General features: G+C 43.0%; 1 protein-coding gene across 1 annotated transcript; it reads right to left on the bottom strand.

Moving 5' to 3' along the window:
• Positions 1-4,895: 4,895 nt before the first annotated feature.
• Positions 4,896-7,634, bottom strand: LOC121398356 (spore coat assembly protein ExsA-like). The gene is made up of 4 exons (XM_041577546.1): positions 7,526-7,634; positions 6,177-6,294; positions 5,534-5,565; positions 4,896-5,309 (listed from the first exon to the last, which is right to left on the bottom strand). The coding sequence occupies exons 1-4, from the start codon at positions 7,575-7,577 to the stop codon at positions 4,957-4,959; spliced, it is 555 nt and encodes a 184-aa protein (XP_041433480.1). The 5' UTR covers positions 7,578-7,634; the 3' UTR covers positions 4,896-4,956.
• Positions 7,635-26,133: the final 18,499 nt, after the last annotated feature.

Below are 26,133 nucleotides of genomic sequence, written 5' to 3'. Positions count from 1 at the left end.
TTTGGGTTTAACAAATTGATTTCGCGCAAGGACTCCAACACAGGGATTTTTTTCGACATCTATGTCTCCATTAAATTCGGGACTCCTATATGATCTAGTGGGAAGGGAAGCAGGAAGAGGAAGTCTGTGTAAGAAGTTGCTGGGGAGTTGTGTGGAAAGACTCTGGAGAAAACCACGGCTGTGCAAATGGACATATGGACTCACTACCCTAAGTGTAGGGCTAAACCATTGCTGTAAAGAGCAGGACCTGTGTGGCCAGTGGAACAGGCTGTTCTGGTTAAGGAACAAACTCTGTAAGTTACTGTTACTTCTGTTACTCACTGTTACAAGTTTCTTCTCTCTTGAAAATTCATTTGTGAATAAAACAGATGGATTTCTCCTTAAAGTTACCTGAATGTCGCTGACTTTCTACTATGAGACTTTATTGCTAAGGCTAACGTTGGAGTGAATCTCACAGCCTCTTGTTCTGATTGGCTTGATCCTTATTCAGTCTCCGAATACTAAACTAGATCATATATGTTAGAATTTTGAGGAGATTTAATCTGGTCCTACTTTAATTCTTGAAATACTTTGAGCACCGGGACAGTACCACTCCCCATTAGTCCCCAGACTGGTTGCTGTTTTAGGTAGAGGTAGAATAGCTTTGGGATAATAATATATAAGTGATGAAATAGGTGACTCGTATGATTTCTAATGGAGAATGATGGGGTATCAGTATCAGAAATCAGTGGCGGGGTTTTAAAGTACAAAGTTGCCTGATGATTTTGGGTTAGTTTTTGGAGCTTCTGTGGGCTTGGACTTTTTTTTTCTAAACCTAAAAACTCCAGATATACTTTGGTAAGGGTGCCTCTCCTGTTTGTAACTGAATACTTCATTTGGCAGTCTCATAATGGCATGCTGGGTAATGTCGTTTTTCTATAACGTTGCCTGCTGCAATGGTTAACAAAAAAACACAATACCCAGCATGCAATGGGATGCAAGATTGTCCTTAACTTACATTAAAAGGATTCTCTTGATGGGAAGATACATAGACAGGCCAAGGTCATACACACATAGACCCACTTGTGTGGCAAGGCAGGCAAAAGAGCAGGTTTTGTCTGATTTAAGATGGCCATAGACGCAAAAATCTGATCGTACGAATCGAGGATTCGTATGATTTTCGGATAGTGTGTGTGGAGTCCCGAAAATTTTCGTCCGGTGGAGATCGGTGGTTTGGTCAATAGGACAGGTTAAAAGATTTCTGTCGGCTGCCAATAATATCTCTGTGTGTATTGCCGATCGTACGATTTTCAGAGGAAGACTGTCACCAGCTTTTGTCAGACATAACTTTCGTACGATTGCTGTCAGGGGCAGAACATCGGCTGATCTGTTCTTTTTCTACTTTATATGATCGGAATGGTTAATGGCAAAGTCGGGAGATGGGGAAGTGCGATCTTACGTTGATTCGAACGATCTGATCTTTGCGTCTATGTCCAGCTTTAGTCACCTAAACCAGGGCTGTCCAACTGGCGGCCCGCAATCCCCCCTTCTTTGGCCCCCCAGATGCTGTGTCTGCTTACCATATGTAAGATTTAAAAGGTATCACTGTAGAGACACCCTGCATTGTTTAAACCTCAAATTCAGACTCTGAATCACCTGTATCACACCTGTGATCCCCCTGTACTGTTCACACCTGAGATCCAGACTGAAACTGCCCACATTGTTCACCTGTTCACACTTTATTCAAAATGCTAATGGGGCCCCAGCACTGTGTCACTGTATGTTGTACATATTAGACTGAGAGCTTTACTTGTCTCCTGCTCTGTTCTGCCTTCCCTCCCTGCAGGGCTGGAACTAGGGGCAGGGAGAGTAGGAGCCCACCTAGGGCGTAATCATGGGCAGGGCACACTTTTAAGTGGAATTTCCTTTCTTTCTTTTTTAAACCCTGATTTGCTTGGCCTTTAATAGTTTTTCAACTTTATAAACCCCCTGTTCCAGACAGAATCACTCCCCGGCTTCCTTTTGGCAGCTGCTGGCACAGGTACATATTTGTGGGCAATATCTTGGCTGCTACTTGCACAGGTAAACAGATGATATGATGGATATTTGGCTGCTGCTGGCACAAGTACATATATGGAGGCAATAGTGTGGATTGTTTGGCTGATGCTGGTACAGGTACAGATTGGGGGCAATATAAGGGATTGGCTGTTGCCGGCTCAGGTACATGGGGCAATATGGTGGCTGCTGGCACAGGTACACACATGTTTGAGGGCAATATGATGGATGATTGGCTACTGCTGGAACAGATGCAAATTGGGGCAATATGATGGATTATTTTGGTTGCCGCTGGCATAGGTACAGATTGGGGGTAAAAATATGATGGATGTTTTGTTTTATGCTGGCACAGGTACAGATTGGGGCCTGGGGGCAATCTGAGGGATTGACTGCCATTGGTATAGGTACAAATGGAGGCAATATGATAGGTGCTGGCACAGGTACAGGGGGCTTTATGACTGGTAAGGTGGGAAATGGTAATGCAGGACTGGGTGGGGGGGGCACTGATTGAAGCCTTTGCCTAGGGTGCAAAAATACCTTGGCCCGGCCCTGCCTCCCTGTGTGTGCCATTCTCTGCTTGCCCAGTCCTGCTTGTGTGTGCCATTCTCTGCTTGCCCAGTGCTGCTTGTGTGTGCCATTCTCTGCTTGCCCAGTGCTGCTTGGGTGTGCCATTCTCTGCTTGCCCAGTGCTGCTTGTGTGTGCCATTCTCTGCTTGCCCTACCCTACTTGTATAATGTAAGCCTGTTAGGGGTTTGTTCTTGGGGTTAGTATTTGGAAATTGTTGTTAAGGGCCCCTAAGGTGTTTAATCATGTGTTGGGGGGTTGTTGTATTATCCACAGGGGAGGATGAGACATATGGATTTAAGGGGATGTTTTTAACATGACTTCAATTTTTCAGATATGAGTGATGAGGAATTTCCCTGCAGTGAGCACCAACCATTTGGTTTTTTTGGTGTGTTACCACCGTTAATGTGGATATGATCTTAAAAGTTCTTGTGGTAATATGGGTGTGGTTTACAGTGGGTGTGGTTTAAAAGGGGGAGAGGCCAACACTGATTTCCATTATCAGCCCTCCTCCACATAGGCCAGTAAAATTTTGGCTCTCAGTACCACAGAACTTGGACAGCACTGACCTAAGCTATGGGACAAATTTGGTTGTTCCTATTATTTGGTCCCTGGGTTGTTAATTGGATAACAAGGTGATCAGTGTAGAGCCATCAGGAGAGAACCATATCCTCAGCCTAATGGAATCCCTGCTCACTGGGAGATTTTAGCCTCAATCAAATAGTTCCAATCAAATAATGTTATGGAAGCCCATTTCAAAACATACAATAATATATTTTTTTTCCACAAAAAGAAATAACAGGATTGGGGAAGGGGAACATTTTAACTGTTGCTATGAGCTAAGGGGCCCAGCCTGGTCAGTTAGGGGGAGATTTGGGGTGAGTGTTTATTTGTGCCCTGGGTACCCCTGGAACTATAGCAGGGTGACTGTTACCCCAATGTTTCTATATATCTGTAACCTTGTTATGAGCTAAGGGGGCCCAGCCTGAAGGCCAGTTAGGGGGAGATTTGGGGTGAGTGCTTATTTGTGCCCTGGGTACCCCTAGAACTATAGCAGGGTGACTGTTACTCCAAAGTTTCTATATATCTGTTACCTTTTTTTGAGTTAAGGGGGCCCAGCCTGAAGGTCAGTTAGTGGGAGATTTTGGGTGAGTGTTTATTTGTACCCTGGGTACCCCTAGAACTATAGCAGGGTGACTGTTACCCCAATGTTTCTATATATCCGTAACCTTGTTATGAGCTAAGGGGGCCCAGCCTGAAGGTCAGTTAGGGGGAGATTTGGGGGTGAGTGTTTATTTGTGCCCTGGGTACCCCTGGAACTATAGCAGGGTGACTGTTACCCCAATGTTTCTATATATCTGTAACCTTGTTATGAGCTAAGGGGGCCCAGCCTGAAGGCCAGTTAGGGGGAGATTTGGGGGTGAGTGTTTATTTGTGCCCTGGGTACCCCTGGAACTATAGCAGGGTGACTGTTACCCCAATGTTTCTATATATCTGTAACATTGTTATGAGCTAAGGGGGCCCAGCCTGAAGGCCAGTTAGGGGGAGATTTGGGGGTGAGTGCTTATTTGTACCCAGCGCCGATCCGAACCTTTATGCCGCCTGAGGCGGCCTTCCGTTGCCTCCCCGACCCCTCCTCACGGCGCTGCACGACACTAGTGCAGAGAGCGCAATTGCGCTCTCTGCACTAGAAGAGCCGAATTTCCGGGTTGAAAACCGGAAATTCGGCTCTTCGTTACCAGGAGCGGCATTTTTGCCGCCCCTGGTAACCAGGGGGGTGCTGTTGCCTGAGGCGAGTGTCTCAACTCGCCTCATTGGTGGAGCGCCACTGTTTGTACCCTGGGTACCCCTGGAACTATAGCAGGGTGACACCCCAATGTTTCTATATATCTGTAACCTTGTTATGAGCTAAGGGGGCCCAGTCTGAAGGCCAGTTAGGGGGAGATTTGGGGTGAGTGTTTATTTGTACCCTGGGTACCCCTGGAACTATAGCAGGGTGACACCCCAATGTTTCTATATATCTGTAACCTTGTTATGAGCTAAGGGGGCCCAGCCTGAAGGCCAGTTAGGGGGAGATATGGGGTGAGTGCTTATTTGTGTCCTGGGTACCCCTGGAACTATAGCAGAGAGACTGTTACCCCAATGTTTCTATATATCTGTAACCTTGTTATGAGCTATGGGGGCCCAGCCTGAAGGCCAATTATCTCTAAGACTTCCCTGTTATATTGAATATAGAGCAGCAGTGAAAGTCTGTGTATAGGCTGTTTGATCCCACTGTGAAAACGAACAATAGTGATAGTTTGCTAGTTGATAGTTTATTGCTCATGTCAGTGAAAACATAACGGAGAGCTGTTTATTTAGAGCATTTCCTCTGAGTTGGGAAGAGGTTCCATTTCAGGTTCCATTTCAGGTAACATTTCAGGTAACATTTCAGGTAACATTGCAGGTAACATTTCAGGTTCCATTTCAGGTTCCATTTCAGGTAACATTGCAGGTAACATTTCAGGTTCCATTTCAGGTAACATTTCAGGTAACATTTCAGGTAACATTTCAGGTTCCATTTCAGGTAACATTTCAGGTAACATTTCAGGTTCCTCAAACAAAATGGGAAAGTTTGAGTTGGTATCACAGCACTCGAGAGGGTTCTCTGCTTCAAGCTGTTTTCTGACTTTCTCACAGTCCTCATATTTGTTACAGTCATTTACAATACCTGTGGGGCACAGACAAGTTATGTTTCATTACCGACAGTTATTTTCATCCCCTCATCTCTCAATAATGCACAATGTAGTACACTGGGATCTGGGATCTGACACATATGCGAAGCTTTCAATGTTTTTGTTTTTTTCTTTTTGCTTTTCCTCAGCTAAAGGTCTTTACCCCCCACTCCCACAGTTATATCAGCCAGAGCAGTAGAGTAGTCAGTATGAGACTTACAGAGAATGGGTGGTGGGTCCTGCTCTGCATCCCTGCCATAAAGCAAAATAAGGCATTAGATTTAGGGCAGAATAGAGTCAGAGACAGTCATCAATAAAGTCTTATTTATTTCCCTCCCAGCATCTGTCTCTCTTTTCATGCAGAAGCCGGTAGTCTGATTTTGACTGACAGTTAGGTCTATTACTGGTCACTTTTTTTAAATGAGCAGAAATCCTGCCTTTCTACATGCTGGATTTGTGCCAATACTGTCTCTCTATATGCAGGATTTGTGCCAATACTGTCTCTCTATATGCAGGATTTGTGCCAATACTGTCTCTCTATATGCAGGATTTGTGCCAATACTGTCTCTTTACATTCAGGATTTGTGCCAATACTGTCTCTCTACATGCAGGATTTTTTGCCAATACTGTCTCTCTCTATATGCAGGATTTGTGCCAATACTGTCTCTCTATATGCAGGATTTGTGCCAATACTGTCTCTCTAAATGCAAGATTTCTACAAATCCTGTCTCTCTACATGCAGGATTTATTTCAATCATGTCTCTCTCTAAATGCAGGATTTGTGTCAATACTGTCTCTCTACATGCAGGATTTGTGACAATAGACATGTAGGTGGCCCTATAACCCAACCACATAACATTTACCTGGAGTCCTGCTCTGTGGCTTGTTCCCCTCTCTGACAGTAGTTTATCATCATGCCGCAGTCTGTGGGCTTTTCTGTTTCGTATAAACCATAATAACAACGCATGGCACTGCCTGGAACTGGACAGACAGAAGGAATATGTGACAGACATGGTATATAGAGTACAGGACAGACCTACACATACGATTCAACTCTGGGATTATAATTATTATATGTATCTTGAACTTGTGGAGAATGGGTTCCTTTAAGTCCACTCTTTTTAGGGGGTCTGCTATAAAGCTGGTCATAGACCAAATAAGCAGATCAAGTATTGGGCCCAATCAGGTTCATCCAAATGGTAAACAATACACCCCCTTTAAGCAGAGACACCAAACTGGTTTTAATTTTTTTAAAAGCCACGCCCCATTCCACACAAGCCACGCCTGTTTTACTTACAGACCCTTACACCACCACCCGGCCTAAGTCACACCCCTAACCATGCTTCCTATCAAGCCTTCTCTAGAGGATATGGGGTGCGTTCAATGGCTTTTGAATGGCAGTGAATAAGTAAAATGAGGGTGAAAATTCTTTCAGTTGATGATTGGGTTCTTACTGCTGCTTACAGGTTGAGAGGGAGAAAAATTAGGGTGACTACCAATAAATTATGGTGAATTGACATGCTCCGTTATTTGAGACTTCTCTTAGCAACATAATAGTAATGCTAGCAACGACACTGTCTGTGCCAATATAATAAACCCCCTGTACTAAGCACAAATCAGCAGGAACTGCCCCCTAAGTTTGCTCATAATCTGTACAGAGAGATCCTATAAAACTATGGCAGAATAGGTATTCCCCTGTACTAAGCACAATTCAGCAGGAACAGCCCCTAACTTTGCTCATAGTCTGTACAGAGAGATCCCATAAAACTATGGCAGAATAGGTATTATCTGTGCTAAGCACAATTCAGCCGGAACAGCCCCTAAGTTTGTTCATAGCCTGTACAGAGAGATCCCATAAAACGATGGCAGCATAGGTATTCCCTGTACTAAGCACAATTCAGCAGGAACAGTCCCTAAGTTTGCTCATAGTCTGTACAGAGAGTTCCTATAAAAAATGGCAGCATAGGTATTCCCTGTACTAAGCACAATTCAGCAGGAACAGTCCCTAAGTTTGTTCATAGCCTGTACAGAGAGATCCCATAAAACTATGGCAGCATAGGTATTCCCTGTACTAAGCACAATTCAGCAGGAACAGTCCCCTTAATTTGCTCATAGTCTTTACAGAATAAAACTGTACCAAGCACAATTTAGCAAGCTCGGTTTTAGACAGAAATTCCAACAGGCTGAGCCTTTAGTAATGTAATGAACTTACTGCAGGTCACAGTGAGGATGAGGAGGAGGATGAAGGTCATGCTGAGACGCATTGTGTGCTACTGGGTCCCAAAGGGTTACAGACAGGCACTGGAAACTGTTCCACAAACACAATAATGAATTACCTTGGGTTTAGGGCCAACGTTTAATTATAAAGAACAAATGGAAGGGAAGAAGATGATGAATATTCAACAGCTGGAAATTTTTGAAAAACATTGCTTGGGATCCCTGGGAATCGGTACTGCTATCTCATGCTTGCTGATGAATGTCAGTCCTATCCTTATACTCTAGTGGAGCAGAGAAGATTCAAAGTTGGGGAAGATTGTAGACTGCAGCTTTATGGGCTATTAGAATCCTGGGACCACAACCCCCCTACACATACAGTACTGGATATACTACACTAACACTTCTGTCCATATCAGACGCCCCATAGAATTAGCTGCACTCGGCACCTACCAACACTGCCGCCCAATACTAATTCTCCATTTAACACTTTGCCCCAACTGTCAGTTAATAGGAATGAAGTGAAAGGTGGAACCTGATGAAAGTGAGTCTTGTTGCAGTCTCAGCTCTGCTGTTCATATGCATATTGCATATTCATGTATCATCTGACAAAAACAATTTACTTCATAGATAGAGAATTCAGAGAGAACATGGCCCCAAGCCCGGTGCTGGAGATGAGGCCAAATCATACAACCCGGGAGAGAGAGGAATTCAGAAAACTGACAGATAGAATGGCAAGCCTAGAGGAAGAGCAGTATAAATATTGCCTATAGAAATAACTCACCTGTTGGTGTTGGGACAGGGAATAAACTTCGATTCTCCCTCTTCTCTCTTTTATCTTCATGATTTTTAATTAAAATGTTCCAAACACATTATTAGCACCAGGATACAGTCACATGACCGGGTTTCACAGAATCAGGTGCCGTCATGCACACAAGGGAAGTCCGTTCCAAAGTTTTTTGGCACCCGCCGATGATTAATGGTGGTAGCGCCCGAAAAGCGAAAGCCATTAAGGCTCTGATGTTTCTCTTCTGAGCAAATAAAGATATTCTTGGAAGATGGGCTGCTGTCCACATTTTTTCTGTTAACAAATATACTCCTGCACCATTGAGCCCTGACATTTAGGTGGTTTTTATTAAAATTAGATTTGTGTGTTCCACGAACAATTCAAGTTTTCAAGGTTATTTTTTTTTATCAAAACTTACATTTTTGGGTTAAAAAACTTACAACTGATACCAACTATAACACTGTGCTTCTCTCTCTCTCTCTCTCTCTCTCTCTCTCTCTCTCTCTCTCTCTCTCTCTCTCTCTCTCTCTCTATGGGGTATCCGGATCTAATTGACCAATATTAAGGCTGTATGAATCTTTATACAATAAACTAATTTAAATGTGTCCCTAGGATGGGACACATTTAGGGGGTTATTTAGTAGTCAGAATGCCAAAAACTCCATCTTTTTTTCCACTATAAAATCCAATTTTATTGTGAAAAAAAAACTTGATTTTTTTGGGAATTATTATACCCTGAGGATATAAAAAGTCTGAATCTGAAAATCTGGCATCTCAGACCTGCCGAGGTTGTATATAAATCAATGGAAGAAATCACGCAGATATCCTAATCTGCGCTGGGTTTCATGCAATAATCTGAAGATTTTGTGGTTTTCGGGGGAAAAATCTGAGTTTTCGGGTGGAAAATCAGAAAAATTTGCACGATTCAAATTTTTCAAGATTTTTTCGAGTTGTTTACGTACAGGAAATTTTCTGGAAAATGTATTGATAAATAAGGGGAAATAAACTGTGCGGATTTAGTGATGGCTACAAAGCATGAGGCAATAAACACACACATATGATTTTAGTCACTAAATCAGTTTAGAAATCCTGATCTAAACTGTATTTATTTAGAGTAAAGCTAATTATCAGAGAAGACATGCAGAACTGGTATCACAGCCCCCTGCTGGAGTTTTCATGCATTGCACAGAGCGGTCTCACAGCCCTCTGCTGGAGTGTTCATGCATTGCACAGGGTGGTCTCACAGCCCCCTGCTGGAGTGTTCATGCATTGCACAGGGTGGTCTCACAGCCCCTGCTGGAGTGTTCATGCATTGCACAGGGTGGTCTCACAGCCCCTGGTGGAGTTTTCATTCATTGCACAGGGTGGTCTCACGGCCCCCTGCTGGAGTGTTCATGCATTACACAGGGCGGTCTCACAGCACACAATTGTTCCACGCCACGTGTACTTTATACAGTGGGTTTTCCTGCAGGCGCAGGTTCTGTTAGTGTCAGCTTCAAGTTCAGGGTGATGGAAACCAACATGACAACGTAGGGCAGTGCCTGAGTGAGAAAAGAGTTTAGTGATAAGTGAAATGGCATAACTAGATTTTACTAGGCCCCACAGAAAATATTGATTACTTGACCTATTCTACCACTGTAGGGTCTCACTGAACCCCTACACACCTGGGACCCCTGCAACTGCAGGCTCTGCTTCCTCTGTAGTTATGCCCCTGATTGCAGAGTACAGGAATGGTTGCCCTGGTCTTACCCCTACTAAAGCCCCTATACCCCTATTCAGGGGCGTAACTACAGAGGAAGCAGACCTGCAGGGGGGCCCAGAGGTATAGGGGCCCCATGAGGCCTTAATTCATATAGAATTTAAATAAATATTGTGTAAGACAGGTCAACCTGTTTGGGGGCCTGAAAAATTATTTGCTGTGAGGCCCAGGAATATCTGGTTACACCACTACCCCTACTTTTAGCAAAAGTAGGGGCAGTGCTCCCCACCTGAACCTGCATGTTCAAGGCTAAACTCCTCATATTCCCTCCTAACCTTCCCACTCTCTCATTGTAACATTACTGTTACTCTATACCCAGCTTCCCAAGGCAGGTGTCCAGAAGGCACATTAGACCCCTCCATCACCTTCTCAACCCACACTGAATCCTTTATGAGAACATATAGTTTCTTTCTCAGGAACACTACATCAATATATCCCTCCCTGTGCTCATCTATCAGCAGAACATTGACTCCAGTCCTAATCCCCTGCAGGATAGACTACTGCAACCTATTATTGGTCTCCCAAAATTACATTCCCACCTATTACATCAAGAAAATAAAGACCTGATGATGCAATAGCACCTAAAACAGATGGATCCTCTTGGAACCAGTTGGAAAATTACAATTACAATCAAGACAAATAAGACCTTCTTTCAATACAAAATAGTCTTCAGTCCCCTGTTTTGGTAGAAAACATTCTTTTTGTATTTTTACTCCTGAGAGTTGTGGCACACTTTTGTTTTCTCCACCAGCAAGAAGGTTAGTGCCACTATCATCCCTTGTCTCCAGTATTGATATGTTATTGATTTGTTATGCAAGGAACTTACTGCTACTACTTATCAATCAACCTACGCTGCTTTCTTCCATCTACTGAGTGGGGTGGGTTGGGTGCTGCAATTCTCTGTGCTGACATGTGGCTGATTGGTGGGGGTCCAGTATATTTTTTTGCCAGGCCAATGAAGTTACACCACTGCAAACACGAAAAGTATAATAAACACAGATAGTAAATATATTATAGTTAGAACTCTCACTGGAGAATAAAATGGGAAATATTTCTTCTGCTTCCAGGGACCCTTCATGCATCCCATGTGTTTCAACTTTTTAACTTGTTTATTAATGACCTGGAGGTGGCCATTGAAAGTACTGTTTCTATTTTTGCAGATGATACTAAATTGTGCAGAACTATAGGTTCCATGCAGGATGCTGCCACTTTGCACAGTGATTTGTCTAAACTGGAAAACTGGGCAGCAAACTGGAAAATGAGGTTCAATGTTGATAAATGCAGGTTATGCACTTTGGCAAAAATAATATAAATGCAAGTTATACACTAAGGGGCCGATTCATGAAGCGCGAGTGAAGGATTCGAATTAAAAAAACTTGGAATTTCGAAGTGTTTTTTGGGCTACTTCGACCATCGAATGGGCTACTTCGACCTTCGACTACGACTATGAATCGAACGATTCGAACTAAAAATCGTTCGACTATTCGACTATTCGATAGTCGAAGTACTGCCTCTTTCAAAAAAACTTCGACCCCCTACTTCGGCAGCTAAAAGCTACCGAAGTCAATGTTAGCCTATAGGGAAGGTCCCCATAGGCTTGCCTAAGTTTTTTTGATCGAAGGATATTCCTTCGATCGTTGGATTAAAATCCTTCGAATCGTTCGATTCTAAGGATTTAATCGTTCGATCGAAGGAATAATCCTTCGATCGTAGGATTTGCGCTAAATCCTTCGACTTCGATATTCGAAGTCGAAGGATTTTAGTTCCTAGTCGAATATCGAGGGTTAATTAACCCTCGATATTCGACCCTTCATACATCTGCCCCTAAATGGCAGTGTGTTGGGAGTTTCCTTAAAGGAGAAGGAAAGCCCCAGGGCGCAAAACCCCTCCCCCTCCCCTGTGTTGCCCCCCTCCCTCCTCCCCCCTGGCCTACCTGTCCCCCTGGGCAAATGCCCCTAACTTGTTACTCACCCCTCTGCGCAGGTCCTGTCCACGGAGTTCACAGTCGCCATCTTCTCCCACGCGCGTCTTCTTCCTGCTCTGACCGGCGTCTTCATGCGCAGTAGGAACAGGTACCGGTACAGCTCTATTGCGCATGCGCCGAATGTCACGAAGTGAAATCGGAAAACTTCGTGACATTCGGCGCATGCGCAGTAGAGCTGTACCGGTACCTGTTCCTACTGCGCATGCGCCAGAAGACGCCGGTCAGAGCAGGAAGAAGACGCGCGTGGGAGAAGATGGCGACTGTGAACTCCGTGGACAGGACCTGCGCAGAGGGGTGAGTAACAAGTTAGGGGCATTTGCCCAGGGGGACAGGTAGGCCAGGGGGGAGGAGGGAGGGGGGCAACACAGGGGAGGGGGGGAGGGGTTTTGCGCCTGGGGCTTTCCTTCTCCTTTAAAGGGATCCTGTCATCGGAAAACATGTTTTTTTCAAAATGCATCAGTTAATAGTGCTACTCCAGCAGAATTCTGCACTGAAATCCATTTCTCAAAAGAGCAAACAGATTTTTTATATTCAATTTTGAAATCTGACATGGGGCTAGACATATTGTCAATTTCCCAGCTGCCCCAAGTCATGTGACTTGTGCCTGCACTTTAGGAGAGAAATGCTTTCTGGCAGGCTGCAGTTTTTCCTTCTCAATGTAACTGAATGTGTCTCAGTGGGACCTGGATTTTACTATTGAGTGTTGTTCTTAGATCTACCAGGCAGCTGTTATCTTGTGTTAGGGAGCTGCTATCTGGTTACCTTCCCATTGTTCTTTTGTTTGGCTGCTGGGGGAAAAAGGGAGGGGGTGATATCACTCCAACTTGCAGTACAGCAGTAAAAAGTGACTGAAGTTTATCAGAGCACAGGTCACATGACTTGGGGCAGCTGGGAAACTGACAATATGTCTAGCCCCATGTCAGATTTCAAAATTGAATATAAAAAAATCTGTTTGCTCTTTTGAGAAATGGATTCCAGTGCAGAATTCTGCTGGAGCAGCTCTATTAACTGATTCATTTTGAAAAAAAAAATTTTGAAACCAACTGTGTGCATTTTATAAAAAGTTAATTTAAAATTGCCATATTCTGAAGACCCTTTAGTTAACTCAGACCAAGGATGATAGGCCAGCCAGCCAATGGTAAAATTGCCTACTTTTTAAACGCTAAAAGTAAATACATTTCAGGCAGGTTTACGTTTTCAAATATTCCCATATTATTCATGACCATGAAAGGGAAAAAACATTCATATTGGTGGCATACGTATGGATAAGCAAGTTAGGTATTGAAGAAAGTGGTCGATGATATTTTCCTGAGACAACATGGCAGTTGTCACCAATCGACCATATCATAGTCCCACCCCTAACATTACTGGCCTTCCTCCAGAACTTCTGCACCCCCTCCCCTCAATGTCATTTGCCTGCCCCATGACATCACTGCCCAGCCACCCCTCGTCTGGAGTTAAGAGCATTGAAAGGTGGCAACCCTGGTAGAACCATTGATTGCAGCACCTAGGAAAGTGATTTTACTGGATATAGAGGAATCTGTGCCAGCCAAACAAGATGCTAAATCTAAAAGAAGAAGATTTTTTTTTCAATCCTCTCAGTGATTAAAGAGGAAATCAGAGCAGGATCAGCCATATTAAAAGATTTTTTTTTTTAACAAGAAGATGAACAGAAGAAGTCAAAAGTTGGCAAGAACCCAATAAAATGAATGCAGCTATCACTTTTTCATTAACATATTCATGTATGCGATGGAAAGAAGACAGGATAACACAATGAAGAAGGTTATCTGTGGATGGAGCTTTATGGAAGCCTATGGTGGCCAGAGCTATGAAGATCTAGAAGCTGATGCATCTTTGGATGCAATCAAGTGGTTAGCCAAGAGTATGGGGTTGGCTGTGGTAGCTAGAAGATCGTTATGGTTGAAACACTGACAAGCTGAAGATCCTTCTAATCATAAATTTTGCAAGCTTCCTTTTCAAGCTCAACATTTATTTGGAGCCATGCTTGATGATGTTAGATCTAAAGCATTAGCTGGAAAAAGTTCATTTTTGACACAAGAAAAAAGAGCTAAGAAGCCATTTAGAACATTTTGAGACTAGACAATACAAGCCTCAATACAAAACAAGTCATCATGAAAGAGGTCTCCTTTCTTTGCAACCCTAGAAAAAAAACAGGCATGAAGGTGCATTGGTCCTACCTCCAAAGGAAGGGGGAAGACTTTCCATTTTTCAGAAGGTATGGACCAAGACTGTGTCAGGCAAATGGGCTAACAAAGTGATTTCAGGAGATTATACTAAGTATTTTTTTTCATCGAGTCAAAAATTCCTGCACTTACAAAAACAAGACTACAGCTGATGAATATTTTGGAATGTTTGCTAGAAAGACGCATTATCAAGATAATCAAGAAAGCAACAGCGGTTTTGGGGGGTTTACTCCTTTCTTTTGCTGTGAAGCCTTCAGGAGAGTTTAGATCTATTTTAGATCTTTGTTGTGGGGACCACAACATCAATGAGTCAGTAAGAAGCTCAAGAAGATCGAGGAGATTGGATTATGAAAATAGATAGTTCTGTTTGGGGTCTTGCAACCTCTCCAAGGATCTTCAAAGTTCCAGCTCCCTTAAAAAGATACTGACACCAGATATTAAACCTTTTTTAGATCTATCATAACGTTGTTTTGAATGCTAGTTGCCATCTTGCCCTACAGAGATTTGCATTCATTAAAAAGTGTTTAAAACAGATCAATATAATATGCATAAAATAAGTATTGGTTGGACTGGAGTTGGACTAGAAATGAACATGCAACAGAAAATGTATCTCCAGCACTGGGATAAAGAAAATACACCTTGACCTGATATGGCAAATGTCACAAGGGGGATAGTGACTGGCAGTAATTCAACGCAGTGATACACAGAATCAGGTGCTGTCATGCACATGTAACCCTATCTTGGCCCAAAATACAGTTTCTAGCTTAATGAGATAGAACATTGGTTACACTGGACTCCTTTCCCAGATGGGCCCTCGTTATGTGGAGAAGTGTTGTTTAATGTAACTAACATACACGCCCACTACCTGCCACATGCCATACCCAACTGCCATCTCTACTAAGAGGAATGAGTTGACTGTGTTAGGATTTGAAATTGGATGCTGCTGAGTTTTCCCTCAACAGTCATGGGCAGGGTGGGGCCCACTGCCATTCTTATTGGTTACTGGAAACAAGTTGCCCCAGGTAGGGGGTGTTACACATATGGCACATAACTGAAATTCTCAATTTGTTGGTTTCCACAGCTTCTGAACCTCCTTATACAGAGTCATTTATCCTGCTGAGAGACTGGCTAGATCTATGGAAGAAAAGACCTAGATACAACAGAACACATTCTTTCCCCCTCTATCTCTCTCTCTCTCTCTCTCTCTCTCTCTCTCTCTCTCTCTCTCTCTCTCTCTCTCTCTCTCTCTCTATGTATACAGTATCTATGTATAGACACCCTATGACCCACAATAAATACTGTATAGCATGTATGTGGCAATGTGGGTTTTTCTTACTCACCTCCATCCCGAAAAATCTTTACACAGTGGGTGTCCCTGATTTTACAGCGTTCACCCGTTTCAAAATAATCACTAGACACATGACAATGTAGAGCGCTACCTGAATGAGAAAACAAAGAGATCAGTGATAAGTGACAGACATGGCAGAGTAGGCCAAGCACGGTAGATTAAAAATAAGTGAATGTAAAATTGATGAGGGTGCTTTTGCAATGTACATTCATTATTTTTTTTTTTTAGATTCCAAGATATTAAGGGATACATGTACTGTTAATATGAATGAACTTTGTTACAACAGCGCCACCTGCTGGTCAGTTTCAGACCAGTCTGACCACCAAGTAGTCAAGGAAGTTGTCAGGAGAAAGAAAGAGGCTGCTCTGATGTTCTTCTGCTTAGGAAAGATTTGAGAAAGGTTTCTAATGTTTTCCTAAGCAGAAGAACATCAGAGCAGCCTCTTTCTTTCACCTGACAACTTCCTTGACTGCTTGGTGGTCAGACAGGTGGGAAAATGACCAGCAGGTGGCGCTGTTGGAACAAAATTCATTTATGTTAACAGTACATGTGTCGCTTATTATCTTGGAATCTAAAAAAATAAATAATCAATGTACATTGCAAAAGTGCTTAGAATAGCCCCCTCATTTATTTTATATTCACACATTTTTTAAGGTTTACCTTAATTACAGGCTTATAGTCTTATTTTTTATCATCAAGAAAATAAAAACTTGATAATGTAATAGCACTTAAATCTGTATTATTCCCTTAATCTCCTACAACCAGCAAATGACAGTTGTAATGAAGAAAGAGAAGTTCCTTGAGTACATAAACACTATACAGCCCCCCGTCTTGGTATAAAAACATTCTTTTTGTATTTTTACTTCTAAGGGCTGTGCCCCATATGGTGTTTGTCCACCAAGAATAGTGTCACTACCACCCTTTGGGGCAAATTCACTAAGAATCGAAGTTGCGCCAGGCGCAACTTCGCCGCACTTCGCCAGGCGAATTTTCGCCAGCGCTACGCAAATTCACTATAATGCGAAGTTGCGCACAGGGGTAGCGAAAGGTTGCGGAGTTGCGCTAGCGTTGTTTCGCTATATAAAGCGAAGTTGCGCTAGCGAAGGCTAATTTGCATACGGCGCGAAATTCAAATTTCAATGGAGGAACACGTATCTGCACTACAAATGCCTAGAAAACCTTCAAATCACCCAATAAAAATTTTATTTTGCCCTACACATGTGCCCACTGTCTAGGTAAGTTGCCATGAGTCAGGAAATGTAGGGGGGAGGAAGGGGAGCCCCAAAAAATTTTCGATCCCCCCCTGATGGCTGCCCTGCCAACACATTCCTGCACTGCTGCTCCAGAACAAATGATGTGAATCCCAGTGTTGGTGCCAAATAATACAGCCATTGAGATGATGCCCCACATAACTCACCTGTAAGTGTTGGGACAAGGAATTACCAAGAATCTTGTCTCCTCTTCTGTTCTCTCTCTCTCTATTATTTTTGTTCTTATTAATTAAAATGTTCCAAACACATTATTAGGACCAGGATACAGACACAACGCAGTGATACACAGAATCAGGTGCTGTCATGCACATGTAACCCTATCTTGGCCCAAAATACAGTTTCTAGCTTAATGAGATAGAACATTGGATACACTGGACTCCTTTCCCAGATGGGCCCTCGTTATGTGGAGAAGTGTTGTTTAACTAAACCTCTCAACTGTTGCAATAAAATGGTTCTACAACAGGAAATTGAGGTATATTTACCTGCTCACTGCAGGAAAATCCCTCATCACTCATATGTGAAAAATCGAAGTCCTGTTAAAAATATATCCTTAAATCCATATGTCTCATCCTCCCCTGTGGATAATACAACAACCCCCCAACACATGATTAAACACCTTAGGGGCCCTTTACAACAATTTCCAAATGCTAACAAACCCCAAGAACAAACCCCTAACAGGCTTACATTCCACACGCAGCACTGGGCAAGCAGAGAATGGCACACACAAGCAGCACTGGGCAAGCAGAGAATGGCACACACAAGCAGCACTGGGCAAGCAGAGAATGGCACACACAAGCAGCACTGGGCAAGCAGAGAATGGCACACACAAGCAGCACTGGGCAAGCAGAGAATGGCACACACAAGCAGCACTGGGCAAGCAGAGAATGGCACACACAGGGAGGCAGGGCCGGGCCAAGGTATTTTTACACCCTAGGCAAAGGCTTCAATCAGTTCCCCCCCACCCAGTCCTGCATTACCATTTCCCACCTTACCAGTCATATAGCCCCCTGTACCTGTGCCAGCACCTATCATATTGCCTCCATTTGTACCTATACCAATGGCAGTCAATCCCTCAGATTGCCCCCAGGCCCCAATCTGTACCTGTGCCAGCATAAGACAAAACATCCATCATATTTTACCCCCAATCTGTACCTATTCCAGCGGCAACCAAAAGAATCCATCATATTGCCCCAATTTGTATCTGTTCCAGCAGTAGCCAAAAACCCATCATATTGCCCTCAAACATGTGTGTACCTGTGCCAGCAGCCACCATATTGCCCCATGTACCTGAGCCAGCAACAGCCAATCCCTTATATTGCCCCCAATCTGTACCTGTACCAGCATCAGCCAAACAATCCACACTATTGCCTCCATATATGTACTTGTGCCAGCAGCAGCCAAATATCCATCATATCATCTGTTTACCTGTGCAAGTAGCAGCCAAGATATTGCCCACAAATATGTACCTGTGCCAGCAGCTGCCAAAGGGAACTGGGAGTGATTCTGTCTGGAACAGGGGGTTTATAAAGTTGAAAAACTATTAAAGGCCAAGCAAATCAGGGTTTAAAAAAGAAAGAAAGGAAATTCCCCTTAAAAGTGTGCCCCCATGATTACGCCCTAGGTGGGCGCCTACTCTGCCTGCCCCTAGTTCCAGCCCTGCAGGGAGGGAAGGCAGAACAGAGCAGGAGACAGGGAAAGCTCTCAGTCTAATATGTACAACATACAGTGACACAGTGCTGGGGCCCCATTAGCATTTTGAATAAAGTGTGAACAGGTCAACAATGTGGGCAGTTTCAGTCTGGATCTCAGGTAGAAAAGTACTGGGTTTTAGAATGTGAACAATAGAGGTGTCACAAGTGTGAACAATACAGGGGATTAGAGTCTGAATTTGAGGTTTAAACAATGCAGGGTGCAGTGATACCTTTTAAAGTTTACATATGTTAAGTAGACACAGCATCTGGGGGGCCAAAGAAGGGGGGGTCGGCCCGCGGGCCGCCAGTTGGACAGCCCTGATTTAGTATAAAGTGTCATACAGCCTCAATATGGATCATTATCTCTCTGAGGGCATGGAGTTAGTTGGCACTTATACATTGACAGTTATACGTAACTGTAAGAATGGCAGCCCCTTACTACTAGCAACATTTGTAATCCATATACTATAGTATATACACTATACTAGCAACATTTGTAATCCATATACTATAGTATATACACTATACTAGCAACATTTGTAATCCATATACTGCATGGCTATGATCTGGTACAGAAGTATATCAGTTGTTGTGGTGCCCAGCAGAGACACACTGGTGTTTGCATTCCTTGTGTTCCTGGCACCACCTGATTCTGTGTATCCCTGGCAATTGATCAGATCCTGGTTTTAATGAGGTGCTTATAGAATGAAGAAAAATAGATGGATTTTGCTTTATTATATAGTGAAGTACCCCCTCTTGTAAAACATAAGGATATTTTAAGTTACAGAGGAGTTCCATGACCATATAAAAACCAAGTGCTTTTATACAGGTCATGGGTCTCCGAGGTGACTTCTAACACTCTTATATTTTGCAACAGGGGGTACTTTATTTATTATAATAATACACAAGTTTCAGTTAGTCGTGTGACAGAAATGACATCACTAAGCTCCAATTATAACCTAAGACATCACTAAGCATCGTTTATAAGGATATCATTTACAGGATATTCATGGCTCTTGTGTATTATAATTGGATATATCTGGGGCAAGAAGTGGCCATTCTGGCAGTGCTTGGACAGGGAAAGAAACTGCTTGAGGGTGAGGAAGGACGGAGGAAAAGCTGGAGCCAGAGCAGCTTCTGGGCTCCAGTCCAGAGTGGACCTTATGTGGTGTGATATAACGTTTTTATAACCAACTTTATCCATCACTTGCAGCAATTACTTGAACAACTAAAATATTATTATTCACTCTTGCACTTCTTCCTGTTAGAAACCAGTCACAACCTCATGTCTTCCAATCTCCACCACTTATACACCTTACCTTCACCATACATCATCTTCATCATCTCACTCCTGCATAACGACACATTCTTCACATCATACAGTCCTTGGTCCGCACTGGTTGTTTTCTGATTCTTTCAGTGTGCCCTGTAGGTTCCTTTTCTTCTGGTATAGTGCAGGTAATATCAGTAGCTATGGTTGCCACATTTTCTGGAAAATAATACCAACCTTCCAATATTAAGAATTGGCAAATTTTTTCTCCTTGTTTCGCCGCAAAAATGACACCCATAGACTTTAACGGGGGTTGGTGACATTTTCGCCGGTGGCAAATTTTTGGCGAAAAGAAACGGGTCAAATTCGCCCATCCCTATTCCTAAGCAGAAGAACATCAGATCAGCCTCTTTCTTTCTCCTGACAACTTCCTTGACTACTTGCTGGTCAGGCTGGTGGGAAACTGAGCAGCAGGTGGCGCTGTTGTAACAAATGTGTCCCTTAATATCTTGGAATCTAAAAAAATAAATAATCAATGTACATTGCAAAAGTGCTTAGAATAGCCCCCTCATTTATTTTACATTCACACATTTTTTAAGGTTTACCTTAATTACAGGCTTATAGTCTTATTTTTTATCATCAAGAAAATAAAAACTTGATAATGTAATAGCACTTAAATCTCTATTATTCCCTTAATCTCCTACAACCAGCAAATGACAGTTATAATGAAGAAAGAGAAGTTCCTTGAGTACATAAACACTATACAGCCCCCCGTCTTGGTATAAAAACATTCCTTTTGTATTTTTACTTCTAAGGGCTGTGCCCCATATGGTGTTTGTCCACCAATAGGAAGAATAGTGTCATTACCACCCTTTGTCTCCAGCATTGACAGCCATGCCACCCGCCTGACTGTAGGTACATTTGCTATGTAAGGAACTTACTGCAGGTCACAGTGAGGAGGAGGAGGAAGATGAAGGTGATGCTGAGACGCATTGTGTCCCACAGGGTTACAGCCAGGCACCGGCAACTGTTCCACAAACACAATAATGAATTACAAACAGAAAAGAACAATAAATAATAATGTGGACTATATTGTAGTTAGAACCCTCGCTGATGTATACAATTGGGTTGGGGTTAATGAGAAATATTGTTTGTGTTTCCAGGGACTGTTTATTCTTACCAGGGGTGTTTTGGAGCTAAATTGCTGGATCTCACCTTGCCCCAAACCTGTGCCCATAGAATAAACATGCAAAGGAGAGAAAACTTTAATTGGCATCTTTATGGGATATTAGACACTTGGATTTCAGAAAAGTTTCCTAGAAATTCCACCCCCCCCTACAGATACTGGATATTGCTACACTGGGCACATACCAACACATTCCTGCACTGCTGCTCCAGAACAAATGATGTGAATCCCAGTGTTGGTGCCAAATAATACAGCCATTGAGATGATGCCCCACATAACTCACCTGTAAGTGTTGGGACAAGGAATTACCAAGAATCTTGTCTCCTCTATTATTTTTTTCTTATTAATTAAAATGTTCCAAACACATTATTAGGACCAGGATACAGACACACGGCAGTGATACACAGAATCAGGTGCTGTCATGCAAATGTAACCCTATCTTGGCCCAAAATACAGTTTCTAGCTTAGTGAGATAGAACATTGGATACACTGGACTCCTTTCCCAGGTGGGCCCACGTTATGTGGAGAAGTGTTGTTTAACTAAACCTCTCAACTGTTGCAATAAAATGGTGATTGAGGTATATTTACAATGCCACAGGGTTGCTACTTAAGGTAGGCACCACTGTGGAGATAGTCTGGCAGGTTGAAACTAGACCTTTTAGGACGACCAGTTAGTGCATCAGAACCCCTCCAGCTCCAGTAGAAATATTCAGAGAATAAATACTAGCTTGAATTTCTATTCTTATGCGGTCCCTTGGAGCACATGGCTGGTCATGCTGGAAAAACTGCCTAACATATATTCCTAGAACATGCTATGAAAGTTCAACAAGGACCACACACATATGAACATTCTGATGGACCCGAATGCCAGTCATCTTGCTCATCCATTTGATGAAGGACATTGTGCTACTCCTGGGTTTCTGGTCGGTAAAAATGATGCTTGATGCCAATGTTATTACCAGGGGAAAAAGTTAAAAATATTGGAAGGTTGGTATTATTTTCCAGAAAATGTGGCAACCATAGCTACTGATATTACCTGCACTACACCAGAAGAAAAGGAACCTACAGGGCACACTGAAAGAATCAGAAAACAACCAGCGTGGACCAAGGACTGTGATGTGAAGAATGCGTCGTTATGCAGGAGTGAAGATGGTGAAGATGATGTTTGGTGAAGGTAAGGTGGTAAAGTGGTGGAGATTGGAAGATTGATTTCTAACAGGAAGAAGTGCAAGATTGTATAATAATATTTTGGTTGTTCAAGTTATTGCAGTAAGTGATGGATAAAGTTGGTTATAAAAACGTTATATCACACCACATAAGGTCCACTCTGGACTGGAGCCCAGAAGTTGCTCTGGCTCCAGCTTTTCCTCTGTCCTTCCTCACCCTCAAGCAGTTTCTTTCCCTGTCCAAGCACTGCCAGAATGGCCACTTCTTGCCCCAGATATATCCTCTTATAATACACAAGAGCCATGAATATCCTGTAAATTATATCCTAATAAACGGTGCTTAGTCTTAGGTTATAATTGGAACTTAGTGATATCATTTCTGACCCATGACTCACCGAAACTTGTGTATTATAATAATAATAATAAATATATATAAATAAAATACCCCCTGTTGCAAAATATGAGAGTGTTAGAAGTCACTTCGGAGATCCATGACCTGTATTAAAACACTTGATTTTTATATGGTCATGGAATATATCCTTATATTTTACAAAAGGGGATACTTTATTCACTATATAATAAAGCAAAATCCATCTAAGTGATCCATCTATTTTTCTTCTTTCTACAAGCACATCATTAAAACCAGAATCTGATCAAATGCCAGTGATACACAGAATCAGGTGGTGCCAGGAACACAAGGAAAGCAAACACCAGTGTGTCTCTGCTGGGCACCACAACAACTGATATACTTCTGTGCCAGGACATAGCCATGCAGCATATGGATTACAAATGTTGCTAGTATAAGGGGCTGCCACTCTTACAGTTACATATAACAACAAGTGCTAACTAACTCCTTGCCCTCAGAGAGATTAAGATCCATATTGAGACTGTATGACACTTTATGCTAAATGGTTACTTGATTACCCAGAACTTGACAATAATCATGTGATGACATGAAGATATCAAGGGAGGAGGTTTCAAAAAACAAATTGTGCCCCTAAGATAAGGACTCTGGAACTTGGTAGTGGGATACCAGACAGGACTTGATCTAAAAAAGTTCATGACCAACCACCCTAGGATTTCTGGATAGTTTTCTCTACTTGGTTATATGTCTACTTGGTTAGATGTAAATGTTTCTTTATCAGGGCTCTTCTGCATCCTCCACCCAACAAATGTATCACCCTTAACCCTACACACATGATAATTATGATAATACAGAATATCAATAGGATTCATCAGTTACAATTCCCATTGTAACAGGGGAGGGAGGGGAGAGAGCGACAGAGGGGAGGGAGGGTAAAGAGCGTCAGAGGGAAGGGAGGGGAGAGAGTGGCAGAGGGAAGGGGAGAGAGTGGCACAGGGTAGGGAGGAGAGAGAGAGCAGCAGAAAGGAGGGTAGATAGCAGCAGAGGGGAGGGGTGAGAGAGAGTGGCAGAGGGGAGGGAGGGGAGAGAGCGGCAGAGGGGAGGGAGAAGAGAGGAGGAGAGGAGAGAGAGTGGCAGAGGGGAGGGAGGCAAGAGTGGAGAGGGTGGCAGAGGGGAGGTAGGGGAAAGAGTGGCAGAGGAGAGGGAGGTGAGAGGAGAGAGAGTGGCAGAGGGGAGGGAGGCAAGAAAGCGACAAAAGGGAGAGAGGGGAGAGAGCGGCAGAGGAGAGGGAGGGGAGAGAGCGGCAAAAGGGAGGGAGGGGAAAGAGCGGCAGAGGGAAGGGAGGGGAAAGAGCTGCAGAGGGGAGGGGAGAGTGACAGCGAGGAGCAAACACAAACTAGGGGAAAGCAGAAGACGCTTTAACAGGTATCTGCCCAGCCCCCCCCCCATTGCTGTTCCTTAGGGCTAGTCCACACGGGGAGATAGCGACGCGTTTGCGGTCGCGGCGACAAAGCGCCGCGACAGTCGCCGCGACCGGCGCAGGCGACAGTTTTGTATGGGCGCCTATGTAAAAACGCCTGTGCTAACCACACGAGGCGATGCGCTTTTCAAACAGTCGCCTGAAAATGCCTCGCCAGGCTTTTTCAGGCGACTGTTGAAAAGCGCATCGCCTCGTGTGGTTAGCACAGGCGTTTTTACATAGGCGCCCATACAAAACTGTCGCCTGCGCCGGTCGCGGCGACTGTCGCGGCGCTTTGTCGCCGCGACCGCAAACGCGTCGCTATCTCCCCGTGTGGACTAGCCCTTAGGGAGGTGCCTCTTCTGCCTACCCCTAGTTCTGGCCTTGCTTTCAGGTAACAATTGCTTAATCCAGCTTTGTCCTGCAGCACCTGTTGCCTGATATCAATATTTATAAAGTTGTGTTACAATATAGCATTTAATAAATGTTACTCTATAAAGCATGGCAAAAGGCAAACCAGGCCCACATCTCTGGCAGCTTATACTCACTGTATTCGAAATACTGACAAATACTGATCTGAACTCCCCATTTGTATTTATTATGTTATATTTATTTTGAGAAGAGCCTTTTTATGGGAGGATGGAAATGATGGCAGAACCAGTACCAGAGGAGCACTCACATACTGCACAGGTTGGTAGTGCAGCACACAATTGTGGCACTTTTCAAGCCACATAGGAAACAGTTGACACACCGCTAATGTCGCACAGTCCACAAATTCATCTGTGTGGCACATAAACGTTGTTTTTAGTCATTTTAAGACAATTGATACTTTTTAAAGACAATTGGTTTGATACTTTTAATGCTGCATACAATACATGTATGGGACCTGTTATCCAGAATGCTCAGATAGATAATAAATCTTTCCATAATTTGGATCTCCATACCTTAGGTCTACTAGAAAATCACTTAAACATGAAATAAACCCAATAGGCTGGCTTTGCTTCCAATAAGGATTAATTATATCTTAGTTGGGATCAAGTACAAGCTACTGCTTTATTATTACACAGAAAAAGGAAATCATCTTTATTATTTGGATAAAATGGAGTCTATAGGAGCTTTCTGGATAACGGATCCCATGCCTGTACAATGAAATCTGAGGTGTTAAAGGGAAGAAAAGAATTTAAAGGTCTTGTACAGTAACCCCCAACATGTCCCTTTTTTGGTACAAAAGGTACAAACCCAACTCACTGTCATTGGGGGAACAATAGGCTGATCACTACATAAACCTCTCTATGTTCTACTCCCAGTGTACCCAGATCCCCTGCCATGACATAGGGACTCCATATGAGCAAAACTCCTTCCCATCTTTGTTAAAAGTGAATTTCCAAGATAAACACTTTTTGTTAATTTTACTCAGCTATAAGAAAATACATATTAGGGCAATGACACAAAGTACTAGTTGTTGCTTAGTGTTTTGTCAAGGCTACTAAACAACAAAATATACCCTGCCATAGACATTACTGAGAGTTATCACTGCTATAACACTCAAATCATGCAATCAAATACGCAAGTGAAGACATTTTTAATCGTTTTATCAGAAACAATTCTCAGTATTGTCTCTGTCAGTAGTAGTAGTAGTAGCCCTGACAAAACACTGAGCAACAGCTAGCACTTTGTGTCATCGCCCTTCAACACAATGGTAAAGGAACAACAAACTTCCTCCTTCAGCAGGTAATAGTTACATAGTTACATAGTTACATAGTTAAATTGGGTTGAAAAAAGACAAAGTCCATCAAGTTCAACCCCTCCAAATGAAAACCCAGCATCCATACACACACCCCTCCCTACTTTTAATTAAAATTCTATATACCCATACCTATATTAACTATAGAGTTTAATATCACAATAGCCTTTAATATTATGTCTGTCCAAAAAATCATCCAAGCCATTCTTAAAGGCATTAACTGAATCAGCCATCACAACATCACCCGGCAGTGCATTCCACAACCTCACTGTCCTGACTGTGAAGAACCCTCTACGTTGCTTCAAATGAAAGTTCTTTTCTTCTAGTCTAAAGGGGAGGCCTCTGGTACGGTGATCCACTTTATGGGTAAAAAG

Source organism: Xenopus laevis, chromosome 9_10L (genome assembly GCF_017654675.1).
Source record: "Xenopus laevis strain J_2021 chromosome 9_10L, Xenopus_laevis_v10.1, whole genome shotgun sequence".
In the NCBI taxonomy this organism is placed as follows: Eukaryota; Metazoa; Chordata; class Amphibia; order Anura; family Pipidae; genus Xenopus; species Xenopus laevis.
The sequence above is the reverse complement of the archived record's forward strand: the minus strand, read 5'-3'. Positions and strand labels throughout refer to the sequence as shown.

Bases quoted from the DNA above. Each gene is read 5' to 3' on its own strand.
- LOC121398356 (XM_041577546.1), bottom strand. From the start codon at position 7,577: ATGCGTCTCAGCATGACCTTCATCCTCCTCCTCATCCTCACTGTGACC. The intron at 6,295-7,525 runs GTAAGTTCATTA...CTGTCTGTCCAG, and splicing joins CATCCTCACTGTGACCTGCA to TTCCAGGCAGTGCCATGCGT. The intron at 5,566-6,176 runs GTAAATGTTATG...GCTTTATGGCAG, and splicing joins GCCACAGAGCAGGACTCCAG to GGATGCAGAGCAGGACCCAC.